We start from the raw sequence: 19,793 nt of genomic DNA on the forward strand, positions 1-19,793 counted from the left end.
GGAATCGAGCTCGAAGACAGCGTGCTATCACTGGAATATCAGTCACTTTGCTCTTCAATGACAGTAGAAGATAAGTGAGGTCTATATCATGGACACAGCGACACATCCAGAATTCATTCCCCAACCCCGATTCTTGAATGAAAGCTTTCTGAGGTTGAAGTCTGATCAATTTTATATTAACAGACACACTGCAAATATTGACTGAGAGTTAAATCAAAAACTACATCTAGGTATGGGTGCTTCAATGTCGGTTGAGTCCTCAATTGAACCATTCAATTCTTCTCTTTCGCTGCCTTCTATACTCTCAACTTACACCCCTTCAGAATCCCCATATGAATTCTATATCTCTAATCCCTCTCTCCCTCGATCGCGACGATCGTCTTTTCTCATTACAACTTCCATTGATCTCTGCAACCCCCCAAAGCATCGACATCGGTCACTGTCCCCACGACAAAATGACATCCAAGAGCATCAACTGCCTTCCAACAGAGGTGATGGGCATTATCGTCGGATACCTCGACTGGAAATCGGTAAAGAAGGCCTCGAAAGCGAATGCGAATATCCGCTACGCCTGCCTTCCACGGCTGTTTCGCTGTGTCAAGATCGCCCTCACTCTGACTTCTCTGAATGAATTCAGCACTTTCACGGCATCCCTGGCGGCACGACATGTCAAGACTCTCGTGTACATTGCTTCTCCATACTTGAAATATGGTATGGAACGTAGTTCACTATGAGATAGGGACTGTCATTTGCTAATGATCCATAGACGCAGTATACCGTCGGTCGAACTTCAAACGAGTTTATAGCCCCCATCGCTACGTGTCAGACCAGGAGACGAACTGTTGGGTGCTTCCGACGGAACCGATGAAGTACTTTGAGATTTACTCCTTCGTAATGAAAACCTATAATGAGGAGCAGAAACTGCTGCACGGTCTTTTGGAGGGCAGTAATTTGGGCGACGTATTTCGCAATCTTCCCAACCTGTCCAAGATTGTCCTGGAGTACAGCAGCAAGCCCTTTTCTCCTGTCAGATGGGATGTCGTTTACGGCCCGCATCGAGGCAAGCTATTTGATGACAGGGAGTCGTTCCAAGCACACATGGAGAGACTATTCGACACGCTGAATCTTCCGGAAACGTCGAACAGATTAACAACTCTGCACATCAAGGGATCGGCGTATACTGATTTTGACCATGGCTCCAATGGCATTCAAACCATCAATTTGACCCAGGCTGTTAGCCGCTTAGAAGAACCGACCCTGGACAAGCTGCCATCATTCCTCGAATACCTGGGCGACAAAGCAGACATCCAATTCCCGGCCCTCAAGAAACTACATCTGGAAAACTGCTGCGGGTTCACCGTCCAGGCTCTAGAATCCGTTTGCAAAAGAGCACGTCTGACTCTGAAGACATTGAAACTGGCTTATTGCCGCCTGCAGAATGGCAAAATTGGAGCCAGGTTCGATTTGGCGAGTTATCACGAAATACGGTTCCCAATTGCCTTTTTGAATTCTCTCCATGCAATTGGGGATAGCTGCTCTTTGGATAATGTCGATATCAGGGCTTATTACGGTGTTCATACATCTTTTCGGTCGTTGTTACTTGGGGAGATTCCCCTCGAGCAAATTCCAACCAAGTTTCTGGTTCAATGATGCCTCGATATTGACCAGCATGCGCACATTGCTTCCGTTTGGGAGACATTGCATTTGCTTTTTGGTTCATTGATTCCGAGGGTGTGGCAAGCGCTGCTTACTGCCGTACAGACACTATCTCGATGCTTTTATTTCTTGCATGATTGGGCGACCATTTATTAGCTCTGCATTTCTTTTTTATTTTCTTTACTTCGATGCCATTCTAGATCGAATGTATTTACTTTTTACTGCTTCATAGATACCCAATACATACCCCTCAGCTGACTATCTGCAGAACACTTCACCCTGCATGAGACTATGAGGTCACTGTTTTCTTCGTATTTAACACTCCCAACACTACTCCTCCCCCATTTCATCTCCATCTCATCTCTATCCATTTCTATCTATCTACCCATCAGAATGTCCAACCCCAACCAAATCTCCCCCCTCCGGGGCATAACCCAATACATAACCGGCCACGACTCCGCCGGCAACGCAATCGTCCACTCCGAAAAACCCGGCGACTGGAAAAGCTACGACGGCAAAAACATGGCCTTCAGCGTCGCGTACACCACCTCGCAGTTCCCAGCCAACCTCAACGACGACGCAGACGTGAAAGCCCACGAGGCCATCATGGATAAAGGCGTGGGGCTGGTGAATCCCAACGGCACGGTGTGTCGGATTGTGGACTTTGCGCCGGGATGTCCGCATCTGATGCACCGTACGCAGAGCCTCGATTATGGGATTGTGCTGGAGGGGAAGGTCGAGATGCTGCTTGATAATGGGGTGACGAGGACGTTGGAACGAGGGGATGTCGCGGTGCAGAGGGCGGCGATGCATGGGTGGAGGAATCCGAGTGAGACGGAGTGGACGAGGATGGTGTTTGTGTTGCAGCATTGTGAGAAGCTGGTGGTGGGTGGGAAGGAGATGGGGTTGGATATGGGGAGGTCCACGGATATCAAGGGGTCGACTTGATCACATTTATTCATTTATATACTCATATTTATACAGATTATGCCTTGACTTGGATGACAACCTTGCCAAAATGGCCTCCACTAGCCAGGAATTTAAACGCCTCCTTGGCCTCTTCGAATGAAAACACCCGGTTCACAACCGGCTTGATCTGGTGCTTTTCGTAGAACTCGACCATCTCCTCGAATCGATCCTTAGGTCCGTTGATAATGCCCTTCAGCGTGAGGTTTCTGCGCAGGACGAGCAGGTTGACATTCGTCCGGTCATCCGCGGCATCCACCTTGCCGGAGACATAGCCAATGCAGTTGATCAGTCCACCAAAGGCGATGCTGTCGAAGCTCTTCTTGAGAGTCTCGGAGCCACCGACTTCGAGGATGATGTCCGCGCCGTGCTGGTCAGTGATCTTCATAACTTCATTCTCCCAGTCGGGGGTGGTGCGGTAGTTGATGGTATAATCGGCGCCTAGCTGCTTGGCCTGTTCCAACTTTTCATCGGATGAGGAGGTAATAATCACTATTTTCATCAGTATCAAGTGTGTTAAATAAAGTGACAAACTCACCCTTCGCGCCAGAAGCCTTTGCAATCTGCAACCCGGCAACTGCCACTCCCCCCGTTCCCTGAAGCAAAACAAACTCATCCTTCCCTCCACTCTGGCCCATCGGTCGCATCCCATTAATCGACATCCAAGCAGTCACACTCGCTATAGGAAGCGTACACGCCTCCTCGGCCGACAAATAGCTCGGCGCCTTGACGAGGGCATACGCTGGGAACACACGGTGGGTGGTAAGCACACCGTTCAATGGCAATCCCAGACCTTGCCCGAGCTCCTTAGCCGTGACTTGCCCGGTTTGGTGCTCGGGGAGGAATGTCGAGAGGACTTTATCGCCGACTTTCCAGGCGTTGATGTCGTCGCCGACCTGGGTGATGACCCCGCACATGTCCGAGCAGGGGACGACGGCGGCCTGGCCGACGGATTTGTGGTGTGTGTATTCGCCATTTGCAACTATTCACATTAATATAACTTGTATTCAACTGAAAAGGTCGAGCTCACCCTCTGTGTCGCGGTAGTTGAGCGAAACCGCGTGAACTTCCACGAGCACTTCGCCCTTACCAGGCGACGGCATGGGCGCCTCTGCCCGTTCGAGGGTATCCAGACCCGTAAGAGGCGTGACCCATTGTTGAACAGACATGATGATACTCAGATAAAATTGTTTATTCTGAGAAACAATTATAAGAATGCGGGGAGTGGGGTTTTATATCACACGGAGGGAAAATCGAAGATATTCGGAGACTTTTTAGAATTTCCGACGTCATTAATCAGCTTCGGTATCCCACATTTGATGGTTTGTATACTTTTCTCGGTAACCACGGGATATTTATAGATAACTAGTCATATTTCCTATCGGAATGGAGTTTAATGACTCATGCTTATAATTTGGAGAATTATTGACAGATCTAGAAAGGTCGAAACAGGGTATATCATCATCATGCATTCGGTGAAGAAGAATTTAGCCGATTCAACCACGGTGATGTAGACATTGACCGAATCGATAATCATTCTTTGTTGGTTTCTATCTTCTTTATATTCTCAATGTAGTTGTTTCATCTTCAAATGTCGCGTGGCTCGTGAATGAATGAAGCATACAAAGATTTCAAAAGACAAAGATATACCGAAATACACCTCGAATAGTACAAAGACCAGATAATATAAAACCCACTGCTCAACAACAATCACCATGGCAAACCATCATATCTCAAAATGCTGCCCTCCAGTAAATTCGCCGGATTGCCCAGTCCCAAACTAGTCCAGCTTGTTGCTCGTTATTTCGATGAAGCCAAAGTGCCTCACGTGCTCTGGGGGTCGATGGCACAGCGTGTTCTGGGGATTCCCATTCCCTGTCCGGCAAGTCACCCATCCATCCTCAACATCGCAGATACTAATAAGGTGAATAGAACGACATCTCCTTCGTCATCCCCGATAACCACATCGAAGCAGCCATGCAGACCCTCCTCCTCGCAGGCCTCCCCCGCTGCCTCCTCAACGCCAACTGTCCCTCCATCCAAAAACACCGCAACAGCCCCATCCCCGAAGTCCACTTCCATCTGCACCCCAAGTATGCCATCGAAACACTAGATCTACACAAGCAATCGCTTACCCTCTTCCACTTCCCAGATCTCACCCCCCACACCCCAGCCAGCGATGAGCGAAACTTCACCCTAACCACCAATCTGCACACGTGCAATTGGAGCAAAGAAGAGTTCTACGGCCCTCACGCGCGAGATCCCTACCCCGTTAAAACGCTGACCGCGGTCGGGTTCACCGAGGCGATGATTATGCTGTCCTGTCGTGATTTTCGACACTGCAATAACTACGACGGGCACTGGTATGTGGGTATCTATCGTATTCAGCGGTTTGTAGAGGAGAAGGGGAATTTCTCGCGCAAAGAGCTGAATCCGAGGTTTTTGCCGTACTGGAATGCGTATGAGGAGCATCCGTATGGGAGGAGTTTGTACACGCGGTTGAGTGAGTTGAGGGAGGAAATGTTGCAGAATGGGGAGCTGCCGCCGCCTCCTGCGGTTAATAATTTCGGGTCAATTGAGTTGGCGTTGAAGTTGCAGAGGTATGTCACTTTTGGTTGAGATGCTATGTTTGTTGTCTGATCATTATGTGCTGTTTGATTATGATATGTCCTGATAATCAGTATCTAATTACATTAACATGTCCACCGGCCTTTTATATTACCTTGAAAACACCGTGTTAGTACCAATCCAGAAGCCGGAACAATCATATATATAAACAAGAATGCAATGGGTATATAACGGTCTTCTCATCATGCAATGAATCAAGTCAATCCAATCATAGAGAAGTCGAGAAAAAGGAAATATCTGTACATCGCAATGTATGGAAAGCAAAATGGCTACCGCCCAAAAGAGGAAAAAGTTCATATCATCATCATCCGCGTTGTTCGTCGCTCGGGGAATCGACGGCCTGGAGGCGGCAAGTATCCATCTGGTCCTGGTGGACCACCAGGGCCAGGGCCGGGGCGAGGTCTGGGAACTGCCATGGGCACTCCCATGGGACCACCACCCGACGAAGCAGCACCAATAGGAGCGCCCACAGCAGGAACGCCCATAGCGGCCATAGGAGCGTCCATAGGAGCGTTCATACGACCGCCCATTGGAGCACCCATTGGCGGTCCCATAGGAGGTCCCATTGGAGGTCCCATTGGAGGCCCCATTCCAGGTCCCATTCCAGGTCCCATTGGCCTCATCGGTGGTCTCATCGGGTACCCAGATGGAGGAGGATAACCAGGACCAGGGGGGTAAGGACGAGAGTTCGCCAGCGGCGAAGACCCCAGTGTTGGTCGGCGGAAACGGTGAGGGGATACTGATGCCGCTGCTCTTCTGGCATCACGCTCGCAATACACCAGACCATTCCATTCAAAGTATTCACCGTTGAGGAGCACGCGGCAGGTACGGCACTGTAGACATTCGGGATGGAACTTGTGTCGATCTGCCGGGCCCCGCCCAGTTCTTTCAATCGTTTCGAGATATTTCCCCTCAATTCCCATGTTACATGTAGAACAGAGTGATCCGTTGAACTGGTGGTAGTGGTGGCTACAATAGGGTCGGTTATTCAAAACGTAGAAATCGGCCGTCTCAAAAGGAACCCGGCAGTGATAACAGACAAAGCATGCCTTGTGGTAGCGGCCACTAAGCCGACCATCGGCGGATGATACGGATTTACCCAGTATCATATCGCCGCAGCCCTTACACCGCCCCTTGGGGCGCGGTGAGGGACGATCGGGCGGTGCTGTCGCAGAGCGTGTGATGATAGGTAGGGGAGGGGATTTCTGGGCAGGTTCTGGCGATTCTTTCTCCGAGATGAGGGACAGTCCGCCTTGATGAATCGCTGGGTCGGTAGGAGAATCGGGACTAAAGAGAGGGTCTGGAATCCTTGGAGGTTCGAGATCTGTTGGGCTGTCCACATGCTCATTCAAAGCTTGACCGTTGGCATTGGACTGCCGTTCCTCCGCGACAGGCCCCAGGCGGATCTGATCCGAGGGTTTTCGTCTTGACAGGCTTGCATCTGATGGTAAGCTGGACAGAGAGGTTCCACTCCGCCATTCTGACGGTGAACCATCAGAAGAAGTTGCGGAAGTGTCATGATTCTCTTCAGCATCATCAAGTCCTAGTGCTCTTGCAAAATTTGACACCGATAGACCACTATCGCTCGTCGCGTCCGAATTCTTTCTCAATCGGCTATCGCCATAACGCGAACCCTCCGCGTCGGCAGGCTGTAAGAGATTCGAGTCTGAACGCTGGAATTGTTTGTGCGAGCCACGGATCGACGATCCTGTAGATGCAGAGCGCTCTTTCGTGTAACCGGAATGCGGCGTCGAAACTGGAGATGCGTTTCTGGGAAATCGATCACCACTCTGTCGATCAGAGTGGCTTCGCGACGAAGGTCGCAACGAGTTAGGATAATCCGACTTGTCAGCCTCCAGGGTGCCCGCGGAATTCTTTCTTTCTTCGGGGATTCCAAAATCAAACCCGTTGTAGTTCTCTCCTTGATCTTCGCGTAGTGCCCAGTCTGAAGATGTAGTCGAACTTTGCGCCATATGGCGGGAAGGTGCTGGTGGCACAGGGGGTGCGTCATCTATTAACGCATTGTGAATGCGAGAAACACTGCCGAATGATGGACGTCGCATTGACATCCCAGTAGACCGCTTCGAATTCGTTCCACCGAATCGGGTGCTTGCGAGAGATGTTCGGTAACTGCTTCTGCTGTCAAGCGACTCTCCTCGTCTATGGGGGACATCATCCTTGGGGAGCGGGGGAGGTGGAGGCCCCGATGATGCATCACTATCCCGAGAGTATGAATGCGCGAATGGCGGTGCTGAACTGGCCATTTTCATATCGGCGAGACCAGGAGACCGGCCCGCCATCGCGCGGGGCATTGGAAAGGACTCCAATTTGATGGAATCGGGAGAGTTGGGTTCATTGGGAATGAAAGAATGGCCATGTTGGAGCGGTTTCCCCGATGTCGTGAGAGGGGTGGGTAAAAGGGGGGCATTGGTACCCCCAGGTGTAGTTTCATCTACACGAAAAAAAGGCCGGTCTGTATTTTGTCAGCGACCCCGAATCTCTTTAAAATAAACCGCCCAGAATCTGTAGATGTACGCACTGGCTATTGAAGGGTCGATGCGTGGTGGAGGACCCGATTTTCGAGTCGGGGGAGGGCTCTTAGCTCCTATATCGTACTCGGATTTTGGGGGCGGTGGCGGTGGAGGAGGAGATGGCGATGATGGAAAGATGGGCTGTGCTGGAGATGTCACTGTCGCAGATTAGCATGGTATGCAAGAAATGCTGTCGGTTGTGTTACGCCTGCGTACCTGGAGCACAGACATGGTCGCCCATGGCCGCAATGTCGACATTCATCCCACAATTGGAACATTTGATCGCGGGCAAAAAGCCCGCATCCATTGCTGCCATGATGCTGCACGTAATTAAATATCAAGCGACAGGATCATAAATAGTATTATCCCATAGGTCAATTCATTGAAACTCGCAGAGGACGCCCCCGTCATTCGTCGGCCGATCCGTCGACACGTCCTCGCGCCCTCCTCACGTCCCACAGCTCAGGAACTGACAATCAAGTTGTCCTGATATCTGCTGCAGGGAGTTATGGAAGGGAAAACGTCAAAAAAAATTAAGGTATATTAAACGGCATGGAAGGAAAGGAAGAAGATTAAGAAACAATGGATGGAGGAGGGGATGGATAATAATAGTGAGTGGGACTTGCCCCAACTTGGGGAGGCGAGAGAGAGAGAGAGAGAGAGAGCGAGAATAGCCTCGTGTGTCCGACGATCACCAGCGCAGGAGGATTTGTTGCTGGCCCCAGTTCGGCACAAGCAGAGCTAGATTTCTTGGAAGGGTTACTGCATCGTTCATCCAACACGCGTTCTTTTTCAATCATAATCTGATGATGCTAGCAAGATAATACGACACTGTACGGAGGTAATTCCAATCGAAGCCTGGTGGTGAGATCTTACTATGTCCTCCCACGCCACCAAAAGGACTAACTTCAGAGTTCAGACTCCAATCTGATTTGTAGGAATTCCTCTCGTCGTCTTTGGGACTATTTACTACTCTAACATCATCGTAACCAGAAATGCTGGAGGCCATTAACTTTAGCCCCTGAACTGACACGGGACCGGATGCGGATCGTTCTTCAGGGGCAGATGCAACCCCCATAATAAAACCCACCACAACAGCCATTTAGAAGGTCAGATCGAAGGGTTATTGCGCATCAAGGGACTGTCATTGACTGCCTCGCTCACCGTCTGGCCGAGGCAGTCTTTTCTTTTTGCTTCTAGTTTCTTTTATTTGTGCGAAGAATAATAGTTTTAGACCATCCCATCGACTGACAATCATCCCATACACGGGAATAGAAATTCCAGGCAAAGAGTTGTTTCAAGGCAGACTGACGTCTGTCAGAACCGCTCTCCATGTCTATCAGATGTCGCAATGGCCGATCAACCCCATCGCGGTGTCAAGGCCACGCAAAGCATTGAACCGCGTTGTTGCCTTGATTGATACTAAGAATTTGAGTAAGAAAAATCCTTGGTAAAGCCTTTTTGGAGGGGCCAAGCGAAAGGCTGACTGACCGGGGGCGAGTCAAGAGGCGTGTATTGGATTAGTTGGTGATCAAAGGTAAAAGGTGGCTTCCTCGAGACTCATCGCATCGTCACAGCCCGACAAGCTTACCAAGGATCAAAATATTGATGAAAGAACCACAAGATGCCCCCAAATTTTGGCCCTCGCCATTATTACCCAGCTGACTTAATGATCCATGGTTGATTATATCCTCACGTACGCCGTACGCATGCGGATAATAAAATATTTCATGGGAGACGTGTCTGGCACCGTCTGCCGGAGTTTTACTCTCCTCGGCCCTCGTGGACCCCGTTTTCGGATCGTCGTCATCGCCTGCACGGGACTGTTCAATTCCCCACGAAACTCATGTTGATTGTGGACAACGAAGTACCAAAACGCTCTGAGGTTTGGATGTCCGAAGAAGCAGCTGACATTTTGGCCAGAGAGCCATGGAGATTTAAAAGTTGATCGATAAGCTATTCGTATCTTCATCGATAAACTATCAATGGTGAAACCCCTGTGGAACATCAAACTGGGTCCAAGTCAGCAACAGGCCTAGCGAGCACTAGCGACCAGGACCTCCAAGCGAACAGTACTAAGACTGTTAGTTATGGGTCGATTCATGCATTTTCACCTCGTTGCGAACAGCGAACAGGCAGTAACAATTAACACATAATTGCGACTGCATTTTGTCGGGTTCAGGGGCGGCTGGTAACCGTGGGACAGCCGCCCCGGCCTTCCGCCACGCACACAGCAAAGGTCAAAAGGCCAGGAACGGAAGAAATTCACTGGGGAAACATTCAAATATGGGACCCTGGCAAAGGAACACAATGTTTGCTGGAAGAACCAAAGGATTAAGGTCTCGATTTTAGGGGTTTGATCAATGTGATCTGGCATTATGTACTCCTGTCTGGAAACTGTCTCTCCAGTCTCTCCGGTAGTTATCTAGACCGCCAATTCAGCGGAGCCCCACGGGATGCTCTCTCTTCCCCTGATCTGACCATCCAAGCCGCTGAAAGCGCGGGCCACTTTTGAGATGACTTGTTCCTGACTACCTGTCCCATCACCAAGGCAGAAGCATTTCGTGACCCTCTGTGGGATCAGGGTCCTCGTATCGATGGCAAACAAGATTCTTTGTCGTGGATGTAATTCGCAGAAGGTAAACAGCGGTATGCAGTTTGATTGAAGCGGGGATTTTCCAGACCAAAGCTATCGAGAAACTAGCGTTGATGGAATGTCGAGACTCGCGGATCAGCCACTTCCGACCTGCACGGACAATGAAATAATCAGTATTGGTTCTTGGGTCAGAAGGATAGAGCTCGCGTGAGCGATCAACAGCACTTATGGACGGTCCTTGATGGTGTATCAGGGCACCGAAGGTCATTCTTGAGAGGATAGACTCTATAATTCATAGATATCAGACCTGTAGAGCAATTGTATGATCAGGGTCTCGTATCCCGATTGCATGGAGGGGTTTGGAGGGGCAGGTGAAAGATCGTCGACATGCAGTCCAGAACAGCGAAAGCATCTTCACCGCATGTGGCTGGAAAAACAGCTAACTAGCCCAGTGAATGAATTGGTTGGGATGTCGAGAAAAACAGACCCAATTGGCATAAGGAACAGGCCCAAAGCATAATAACTAATGCTCTCAACGGAGCAACACGGAGTGCGGGTGGCAGAAGGTTACTAAGAACCTTGCCTGCTACTTAACTTCTTCCGCTTCCCTCCCTCTTTCCCTCTTCCTCTCTTCCTCTCCATCCGTCAGTTTTCTTCCCTCAGTTTCGTTCCATCTACTGCTTTCAGTCTACTTCGATCACTCTCCTCCTCGAGACGTGATCTCTAACAACCGTCACCATTTTCGCGACACTTCTTAACTCGTAAGTACTCCTTGTGCCTGGTTCCTGGTTCCTGGTTCCTAGCTCCATGAAGCACCTCCAATGCCTCAATTCACTTTCCAAATCGGTGACCTCGTCAACTAACACTTTCCTTACAGGCGTCACCACCCGTTCAACGGCCGGCGCTCATCCAACCGTGGTGGGGCACCGGATAATTCGTTATACATCCAATAAACAACTTTAGCTTCACATCACACCCTATTCCTTCAGTTCGCCATGGCCCCCCACGCGAGCTCGGATGTTGCTGCCAACGGCGCTGTGAACGGGTCGTCTCACTCAACTAACCCTCTGTTTACTGTCAACTCGCCCAACGTGGTCTACACGGACAACGAGATCAAAAGTCAGTATGTTTACCACACTACTGATGTCTCGCGTACTTCCGACAACAAGCTCGTTGCCACCCCCAAGGCTACCACCTACAACTTCAAGGTCGACCGCAAGGTGGGCAAGGTTGGTATGATGTTGGTCGGATGGGGTGGAAACAACGGTTCCACTGTGACGGCCGGTCTCATTGCCAACCGCCGTGCTCTCACTTGGGAGACTCGTGAGGGCCCGCGTGCTGCCAATTACTATGGCTCTACCGTCATGAGCTCGACCATCAAGCTGGGAACCGACTCCAAGACTGGTGATGAGATCAACATTCCCTTCCATGACGTGCTTCCAATGGTCCACCCCAATGACCTTGTCGTTGGTGGTTGGGACATCAGCAGCATGAATCTCGCCGATTCCATGGACCGGGCCCAGGTTCTTGAGCCAACTCTCAAGCAGCTTGTCCGCAAGGAGATGGTCGGGTTGAAGCCGCTGCCTAGTATCTACTACCCCGACTTCATTGCCGCCAACCAGGAAGACCGTGCCGACAACGTCGTTCCGGGTGACAAGGCCTCGTGGGCTCACGTTGAGCACATCCAGAAAGACATTCGGTGAGTTGACCAAGGCGTTTCTGCACGTCAAAGGCTTTCTTTCCTTGCTAACATTTTCGAACAGCGACTTCAAGGCTCAGAATGGTCTGGACAAGGTCATTATCATGTGGACCGCCAACACGGAGCGTTACTCTGACATCCTGCCTGGTGTCAATGACACTGCCGACAACCTTATCAACTCCATCAAGTCTGGCCACGCAGAGGTTGCCCCATCGACCGTTTTCGCGGTGGCTTCTATCCTGGAGGATACCCCCTTCATCAACGGATCGCCTCAGAACACCTTTGTCCCAGGTGCCCTCGAGCTTGCTGAGAAGCGTGGTGCCTTCATTGGTGGAGACGATTTCAAGTCTGGACAGACCAAGATGAAGTCTGCTCTGGTCGACTTCCTGATCAACGCCGGTATCAAGCTCACCTCCATTGCCAGCTACAACCACCTGGGTAACAACGACGGTAAGAACTTAAGCTCCCAGAAGCAGTTCCGCTCCAAGGAGATTTCCAAGTCCAACGTGGTGGATGATATGGTTGCCGCCAACCAAATCCTTTACGAGAAGGATGAGCACCCCGACCACACCGTTGTCATCAAGTACCTGCCGGCTGTTGGCGACAACAAGCGTGCCTTGGATGAGTACTATGCCGAGATCTTCATGGGCGGCCACCAGACTATCAGTCTGTTCAACATCTGCGAGGACTCCCTGCTTGCGTCTCCTCTCATCATCGACCTTGTCATCCTTGCTGAAATGATGACTCGTGTCACCTGGAAGTCCAATGGCGCCGCCGACTACAAGGGCTTCCATAGCGTTCTTAGCGTTCTCAGCTACATGCTTAAGGTATTTAGCCCATTTCTGACGCCTGTTGAATCCCGCTGACACTTTTATCAGGCTCCTCTGACCCCTCCCGGAACTCCTGTTGTTAACGCTCTGGGCAAGCAGCGCTCGGCTCTGATCAACATCTTCCGTGCCTGCGTCGGTCTCCAGCCTGAGTCTGAGATGACCCTTGAGCACAAGCTCTTCTAAGGCCGTGCCGGTCAAGTTCGAGCTTGAATACTATCTCAACACTGTTGAGTCTGGGGAAGTTAGTCGAAAGCAGTGATAGCCAACTATAGCCACTCGTTTGAATGCTACACAAATTGATTTTCCAACATTAGTCCAAAGTACTTCGCAGTAGTAGTCCATACGTAGGTTGAAGTTATTGGGTCATATTTACATTCATGATTGACTATTTGATCGCATGAGCTGGGTAATCCTGGGCAACATATCATTTCTCATAACATATTCCTTGGTTGAGTTTTGCGATGTGGGTTAGATATATTGAGAACATAATGACATCATAGCGATCCTCCAAGAACAGGCTATCTAGGTAGGTACTACGACAGTAAGGATAAAAATGCCGTAGGCTTCCAAACTAGCTATGTGATCACATGATCATGTTTGCGCCTGCCTAAAGCTTCCAGTTCTGTAGCTTTTTCCTTTCCTGTGCGCATAAATGTTGTCTCCTACACATCCTCTAAATTGCCTTTACGAACCGCTACCATACGCTATTGAAATTGAGATTTTCTCCATGATGTCCCCCTTCAAAGCAATTTCACCGCAGTCCAAAAGCCTACGAAGATCTGCTGCTACGCCATTCCCTTATCCACCTATTCCAACTGACTGTATCGACCCACATAATGACGCCCCCCCTGGGCAGAGAGCAACTCTACGTTCAATGATCGAAATCCCGCGTATAGCACTTTTCGATACCCCGTGCCTGGAAAATGCTGACATCTGGATTTTAATAGGCACTAAAATACAGCAATGGGGGCAAAAGGATGCCGCTGCTGCTCGAGCTAGTCTCGAGCCAACCGTTACTGACGAGAACGAGCAGTTTATCCGCACTTACCATCCCGCTCTCAGTAAGATTGAGTGTGTATGGGTCGTTCACGAGACTCCAGAAAAGTCGATCTGGGTAGTCAGACCGTGCCACGAAGGAATCATAATCTCTACCCATGCAGGGGGTCGAGAGATTCATTTTCTTCCAACTGGACTCGCAGACTGGACCACAACATGCTGGCCTAAACCCCGATTCGATCCCATATTTGCGACCCTGAATCCCCGACGGTTTCTGACAGAAGGAGACCTGTGTAAGTTGCGGGACATGTTCCCATCTGCGGTTGGAGCAAGAGTCTTTATCAGTGGTTTTATCATCGTTCTGTTCCAAAATCGCTCGGACATTGAAAACTCATGGGACCTTGATGGTTATGCAACTCAGTTTGGCAACCTCAGACTTGGTTATGATGTGTTAGAAACCCAACCAACTCAAAAAGTACTTTCCCGAAGCTCAGCAATTGTTGCCGCCCCAGACACATTCGACGGAGCTGCGTCAATTGGCTTGAAGATTCGCTTTTCTGATGGGAAAGAAGCCATTACAGTTCCAACCCATGCCTTTGTTGCAGTCCGCACGCATGCCACGACGTTAGCCAATCGCGTCGTAGATTTATATCTACGAGTGAAGAAGGACTTGGCCAGATTTATACCTATTAAAAAAGGATTCACTCTCCCAAAGCTGTTCACATCACGTGAACATGCGTGGAGCAATTCGCCTCTCGGGAAAAAGGTGTTTCTAGCGGGTGAATCCCAAGAGGTAGGTCTATTGGGATAGAAAAGTACTTTGCACTGGTACGTGCCTATGTTGCTAACTTCATGTAGATCGGAACGTTAACGTACACCTACGACTCGATAGAATCGACACCCAGCTTCATGCCATTTCCATGTGGCTTCCAGCACGACCTATCTTTAGTCACGGCTGATCCTTGTCAAAGCCTTATGCGGGTTGAATCACCAATGGGCACACCACAAGTCGTTGGCTGGGGCAATTACAAGGACGCACTTGATGGCGATCCCCTCTTTATCACCGGGACTCACGCGACTACAGGTAGACTGATGGATAGAAAAGGACAGGGAGTCTCAAGAGCAGCACAGAAGGCACTTGCTGAAGGGGCTCAATACACATGGGATAAGGAACTTTTGTCTCAAAATGTCTCGATCCTATGGAGGACCGAGCAGGATGAAGATGCCCTGAATGGATTCTCAGGGAATGCGCTTTGTCTAGGGGAAATTTCAGACAGAACATGTCTTGCTATATGCTTCCAAAACTTTGACACCCCTCTATATTCTAGGGAATTTCTTGCAAAAGACCATCGCCCACCCCCCTCAAAAGAAATCAATTTTCCTCGCATACACGGGGGTTTTATCCTGCCAGCCGAAGTTCGAAATGCTGAAATTCTATGCGATGCTGCTGATATTCCCTTGCCTAGTACTTTCCCCTGCCGGCAAAGATCTACGAAGAACTTGAGAAGATCCTTTTTTTCTCATCTACCATAGCTAATAGAGCACCGCAGTAGGGACGGGCTCAATTTGCTCGAAGGAGAAATGCAAGCTAAGCGACAAGTGCTCATAGATTTTCATGTTAGTAATAAAGGGCTCGTTGATAGTATTTTATCAGAGCTGTGGCTTTTTATGTCGGCTAGACATTCTTAGTTGATGTTTTTTAGGATCACTACTAGGTCGTCTTTTAAAAAAAATATTTTTTATACGAGCTAAATTCCAGGGATGAGATCATGAAATTTCCAGTATCCCCATGCTTTCAACTCGCCAGTGAAGGTACTGTAGCAGACCTATATATCGTCCTGTGGTATAAGCCTCAGAGAGATTGGTGATACATTCTGGCAAGGAAGCTCAGATCCTTGTGGTATTTGGGTTGTAATTAAAAAGGCCTCTTGATTGTCAACGATATTGCGCCCAGTGCACCACCAAGTCGTATCCCAAATATACAAGCCTAGGACAAGTAATAGGAACATATCAATCGAGAAAATAGCTAGACGAGATTTCCATAGAAGGGAAAAGAGCCAGGTAGGGACCAGACAAGAAAACAAAATCTCGCGCTTGTTTGGGAGGGACTGAGAATCGTAAGCTCAAGAGACAAGTGGCTTGGAGGTGAAACGCGATGAGGGCGACATGGACAAAACATTGCTGCCAAAGTAAACGACGCGTATGGAGATTAGACAATAAAGTGACTTATTAGTATTCAATGTGTAGATAACAGCAGCATTCGGATATATTATATGAACGCCGAGAGGAGAGATAGCAGGGTATCAATATCAGAATTCCAACTTGTCTGTTGACTGAATGATTTTTCAGAATAGGCCTCATCTTTCATTCACTCTACTTATAACCGCCCTTTGCTGTCTCTCACCCCTCCCCCCTCTCTCTTACCTTCACCTCCACTCGTCCTCCTTACAACCACCACCTTTTTCGCCTCTCTCTCTGCCTTCCTCACCTTTTACTCACCCCCAAACAAACCTCTTATTCTAAATTCCGCTTTTCTTTCCCTCATCCCACTTCTTTTCTGTCTGACAAGCCTTCCAGGCTTCCTATGATGCTCAATCGGTCGTCATCCTTTAGTCTGATCCCTGTTTAATACCTTCTCTCTCTGAGGAGTAGCTTCAGAAAAGTGTTTTCAAGATGGCTAAGAGAGAATCTTCCCAGGTGAGATACACTATGCTTCGACAAGAATAGCCCTTCACTGTATTGTCTTGTATCCTAACCCAGTATTACAGGGTGAGGCTTCTCGCTCGAAATCCAAGCGGCAGAAGACAGATACAGAGGAAAGCACCGGCAGTGCTCCAAATAAGCAAGGAAAGGTAAGTGATATTGAGTTCCCAGTTCAGCCAATCTAGTTTCTAATTACGAAATGATTGCCAGAAACAAAAAAAGGGCGCCAGTGCGACGGCGAAAAGGCCCACCATCGAAGAGCCCGGTCGCCCCCAGGACCCAGCAACGTTTCTCACAATCGAAAATAATGAACAAAAAGTTGCAGGGTACGTCGGATACTCCGATGTTGCTGACTTGCGTCGACTAGCCATGAGCTGGCCGCTTTTGAAAGCATATCCGAGATTTTCGAAGATTTCAGTTGGACTCGCGCGAAAGACCGCTTTCAGATTAATCCATGAGAGTGAAAACGATTATCTCGACGTGGACGCTGACCAAAAATGGCCAGTTGAAGAAAATAGCCCAACGTCAGTGAGGTCAAGGCACCTGGCATGTTTACTGTTGGACTTGGAGACGGATTTGAAAAAGTACAGATTCGAACCTGAAGAAAATTCCGAAAAAAACAAAAACTTTTTCAAAAATTTCAAATGTGACGATCTTGAGTTACCATCTGAAGTGGACCCAAAAGCACCACCACCGGATCTTGGTCCGCACCCCCGCGAACATAGATTGGAGGCAATCAACCGATGCTTCTGCTTGCTCAAGTACATGAAAGGTACATGTCAGCTGAAGTCATGGAATACCCGTTTCGTCCACGGGCTGGAAACCAGAATTTCGGTGGACCAGTCATATGTCCCGAGATGGATGCGTGAGGCGGAGCCTGCTACGATAGCCATAGATCCCTTAGCCCAGGTGACTGCCGCCGACAAACTTACACCCATTGAAGTTACACTTCGCTGGAGGAATAGAGATAAACTGGAGAACATTCTCGATCAAGCGGTAGAGAATAACATAGACTTGCCGAGCCAGAATTTGAAATTTACACAGGACCCGAGGCTTTTCACCAGCATCTTCTCGTTCAAAGATGCCATCAGACGGGCATATAACTGCCAAGAATTGGGAATAGATATCAAAGATCTACGGCTCCGGTACAACTCTGCAGAAGGTGAAGTAGAAAAGAACATTCTGACCGAATCTTGGGAGGAAGCCATAGAGGTTTTCAACAGCAAAGAGGTAGAAAAGTATTTCGCGGACGTGGCCTTCGAAGAGGTTGATGACCCAGAGACGAGCATCTTTGAAAGTCCTGATCCTCCCCCTGAAGTCAGGACTTTTTTTGAATTAGAGGATTCCGAGGTGAAATTGAACAATTCCGACATTTCGAATCGCACAATTGGTCTGAAAGAGTACCTCGAAGATGGTGGGATAAGTCCCATGGATGAGATTGGAACGGCTCCCAAACCGAAAAAATTCGCGACTAAAGCAGAACTTCTCAATTACTACGGCGGTTATGACGTTGAGACCGAAGAAGGACGGCGTCAGTGGCAGCGAAAACTGTTAGCAAACCAAAGCTGCAACGCCCGTGCAGCACGACTGAAACTCGAAAAGCTTCCGAAAGGGCTTACCGGTGCCCAGAAGGAATCCATTACGGTGGCACAAGAACTAATGCATCAGAAAGCAATTGAAGAGGAACATTTCTCAGTTACTGTGAGTGAATGGTGATCATTGATACGCATTTGGCTAACGAACTTCTTCCACTAAAGCATAAGGAGGTATCCGACCCGGAGTACTATCTTCATCAGCAAGCATTTTCGGGGACGGACAATCGATCTGGTCCCCCACTTGATGTGTGCATGCGCCTTTTGATTGCGAAGGAAGGCAAAAATGGAAAGTATAAGTCGGAATTGCTCGAAAACTTCGTCAATTGCTCGTTCTACCATTATCAGGTCTCGGGGGCCATCGGTCTTGTGCTTAAATTGTACGGAAAAATTGACGCAGAAACACTGCTCAAGAAGACAGGTTCCATGAAACATGCCCAAGCAGATGATGTTCGCAAGGCAGCAGCAGAGCTGCAAGATCTTTGCATACATGGCGCCTTACTTGCTGACGAGACTGGGTTCGGGAAAACCAAGCAAGCGCTACTCGGCGCTTTATTGCACACAATTTTGTATGTGGAAAGCGACGAGCAGGGAAAGAGATGCCACAAACCAATGCTATTGGTGGTGCCTCCGACACTAATCAGCCAATGGCTCGCTGAAATTCGTTTGAACTGGCCCTGTTTTACGCCCTTACTCTCATATGAAGATGCAGCATTTCGGACAGGAATGGAGTTGTCAACACTCCCTCATGTCGCAATGCGCGAGCTGCCAGATTTACAATCAATGCCCACGCGCTTGAGATATGTTTTCGACGTCCAAAATAAAGCAGCTCGTCGTGTAATCATTATTACCTCATATACCACCCACAAGAACCGTACAGGGCGTGTGGTGGAGGAGTGCACACCAGGAAAGCCTCACACGCCCCGTCGGTTCGACCCCGAGACCAAAGAAAGAAGTTTTCAAGGTGCCTCCTAAGGCTCAAAATGTGTGGAAAACGGACCACGAAGGCGTATACTCTCTTTTAATCGCCGACGAAGCACAAAAGGTGAAGAATCCTGAGACGCACACTTGGGCTGTTCTGAGAGTCCACAAGTTTCCCAAGACAATTCTGATGACAGCGACTCCCATGTTTAATGCTGCACAGGTACGTAATGATTCCTAGTACTGGAATATGAAAAGGGGCAGAAAAGTACTTTTCGGTCGCTCTCCATTCCCTTGTGAGATTATATGGACTTGGCTAATAATCATTTAAGGATTTAGTAGGATTGATCGGCTTACTATGGCCAGCCGCCCACAAGGATTTACTTGCATACCTTGAAACACACCCGGATGAAAAAGAAATACTTCAAAAAGTCCAGAAATTTGGTTCTCTGGATTTTGAAGATGATCTCTCTGACATTGACCGTTCTAATCCTACGCGTATTGAGCTGATGAACACAGTGTATCTACAAAGGATGTTCAGACAGCGCGAGTCCCTACACGTCAGAATAGCGACACGGTTTCGAGAATTACTTGACATGGTTAGTATTCAACGTTCGCAAGGGTCTACCCTCCCCAACTCAACGGGCGAGCCGATTCCCCTGAGAACCCTCTTCA

General features: G+C 49.0%; 10 protein-coding genes across 10 annotated transcripts; 6 read left to right on the forward strand and 4 right to left on the reverse strand.

Moving 5' to 3' along the window:
* Positions 1 to 455: 455 nt before the first annotated feature.
* ASPWEDRAFT_173124 (uncharacterized protein) lies at positions 456 to 1,650 on the forward strand (the record flags this gene model as incomplete). The annotated part of the gene is made up of 2 exons (XM_040831024.1): positions 456 to 711; positions 767 to 1,650. The coding sequence occupies 2 exons, from the start codon at positions 456 to 458 to the stop codon at positions 1,648 to 1,650; spliced, it is 1,140 nt and encodes a 379-aa protein (XP_040687361.1).
* Positions 1,651 to 2,049: 399 nt separating this feature from the next.
* ASPWEDRAFT_52120 (cupin domain-containing protein) lies at positions 2,050 to 2,604 on the forward strand (the record flags this gene model as incomplete). The annotated part of the gene is made up of 1 exon (XM_040837708.1): positions 2,050 to 2,604. The coding sequence occupies one exon, from the start codon at positions 2,050 to 2,052 to the stop codon at positions 2,602 to 2,604; it is 555 nt and encodes a 184-aa protein (XP_040687362.1).
* A 37-nt stretch (positions 2,605 to 2,641) lies between these two features.
* On the reverse strand, positions 2,642 to 3,791 carry ASPWEDRAFT_113960 (zinc-dependent alcohol dehydrogenase family protein; the record flags this gene model as incomplete). The annotated part of the gene is made up of 3 exons (XM_040828450.1): positions 2,642 to 3,114; positions 3,161 to 3,604; positions 3,653 to 3,791. 3 exons carry the CDS (start codon positions 3,789 to 3,791, stop codon positions 2,642 to 2,644), a joined length of 1,056 nt encoding a protein of 351 aa, XP_040687363.1.
* Positions 3,792 to 4,360: 569 nt separating this feature from the next.
* Positions 4,361 to 5,241, forward strand: ASPWEDRAFT_173127 (uncharacterized protein; the record flags this gene model as incomplete). Its single annotated transcript, XM_040831025.1, has 2 exons — positions 4,361 to 4,477; positions 4,555 to 5,241. The coding sequence occupies 2 exons, from the start codon at positions 4,361 to 4,363 to the stop codon at positions 5,239 to 5,241; spliced, it is 804 nt and encodes a 267-aa protein (XP_040687364.1).
* Positions 5,242 to 5,392: 151 nt separating this feature from the next.
* ASPWEDRAFT_539918 (uncharacterized protein) lies at positions 5,393 to 8,232 on the reverse strand. Its single transcript, XM_040837990.1, has 3 exons — positions 7,998 to 8,232; positions 7,790 to 7,939; positions 5,393 to 7,723 (listed from the first exon to the last, which is right to left on the reverse strand). Exons 1-3 carry the CDS (start codon positions 8,095 to 8,097, stop codon positions 5,544 to 5,546), a joined length of 2,430 nt encoding a protein of 809 aa, XP_040687365.1. The 5' UTR covers positions 8,098 to 8,232; the 3' UTR covers positions 5,393 to 5,543.
* A 319-nt stretch (positions 8,233 to 8,551) lies between these two features.
* On the reverse strand, positions 8,552 to 9,200 carry ASPWEDRAFT_539916 (uncharacterized protein). Its single transcript, XM_040837989.1, has one exon. It carries the CDS (start codon positions 8,881 to 8,883, stop codon positions 8,578 to 8,580), a length of 306 nt encoding a protein of 101 aa, XP_040687366.1. The 5' UTR covers positions 8,884 to 9,200; the 3' UTR covers positions 8,552 to 8,577.
* Positions 9,090 to 10,241, reverse strand: ASPWEDRAFT_540049 (uncharacterized protein). The gene is made up of 3 exons (XM_040837992.1): positions 9,896 to 10,241; positions 9,373 to 9,793; positions 9,090 to 9,203 (listed from the first exon to the last, which is right to left on the reverse strand). Exons 1-2 carry the CDS (start codon positions 10,156 to 10,158, stop codon positions 9,466 to 9,468), a joined length of 591 nt encoding a protein of 196 aa, XP_040687367.1. The 5' UTR covers positions 10,159 to 10,241; the 3' UTR covers positions 9,090 to 9,203; positions 9,373 to 9,465.
* Positions 10,242 to 10,951: 710 nt separating this feature from the next.
* Positions 10,952 to 13,210, forward strand: ASPWEDRAFT_539877 (inositol-3-phosphate synthase INO1). Its single transcript, XM_040837987.1, has 4 exons — positions 10,952 to 11,138; positions 11,255 to 12,076; positions 12,141 to 12,903; positions 12,955 to 13,210. Exons 2-4 carry the CDS (start codon positions 11,373 to 11,375, stop codon positions 13,087 to 13,089), a joined length of 1,602 nt encoding a protein of 533 aa, XP_040687368.1. The 5' UTR covers positions 10,952 to 11,138; positions 11,255 to 11,372; the 3' UTR covers positions 13,090 to 13,210.
* Positions 13,211 to 13,560: 350 nt separating this feature from the next.
* Positions 13,561 to 15,705, forward strand: ASPWEDRAFT_41546 (uncharacterized protein). Its single transcript, XM_040835581.1, has 2 exons — positions 13,561 to 14,695; positions 14,761 to 15,705. The coding sequence occupies exons 1-2, from the start codon at positions 13,637 to 13,639 to the stop codon at positions 15,433 to 15,435; spliced, it is 1,734 nt and encodes a 577-aa protein (XP_040687369.1). The 5' UTR covers positions 13,561 to 13,636; the 3' UTR covers positions 15,436 to 15,705.
* A 964-nt stretch (positions 15,706 to 16,669) lies between these two features.
* ASPWEDRAFT_540128 (uncharacterized protein) lies at positions 16,670 to 19,303 on the forward strand. Its single transcript, XM_040837993.1, has 3 exons — positions 16,670 to 16,754; positions 16,816 to 18,306; positions 18,363 to 19,303. The coding sequence occupies exons 2-3, from the start codon at positions 16,975 to 16,977 to the stop codon at positions 19,170 to 19,172; spliced, it is 2,142 nt and encodes a 713-aa protein (XP_040687370.1). The 5' UTR covers positions 16,670 to 16,754; positions 16,816 to 16,974; the 3' UTR covers positions 19,173 to 19,303.
* Positions 19,304 to 19,793: the final 490 nt, after the last annotated feature.

The sequence above is a fragment of the Aspergillus wentii genome, assembly GCF_001890725.1.
Source record: "Aspergillus wentii DTO 134E9 unplaced genomic scaffold ASPWEscaffold_5, whole genome shotgun sequence".
Classification (NCBI taxonomy): domain Eukaryota; kingdom Fungi; phylum Ascomycota; class Eurotiomycetes; order Eurotiales; family Aspergillaceae; genus Aspergillus; species Aspergillus wentii.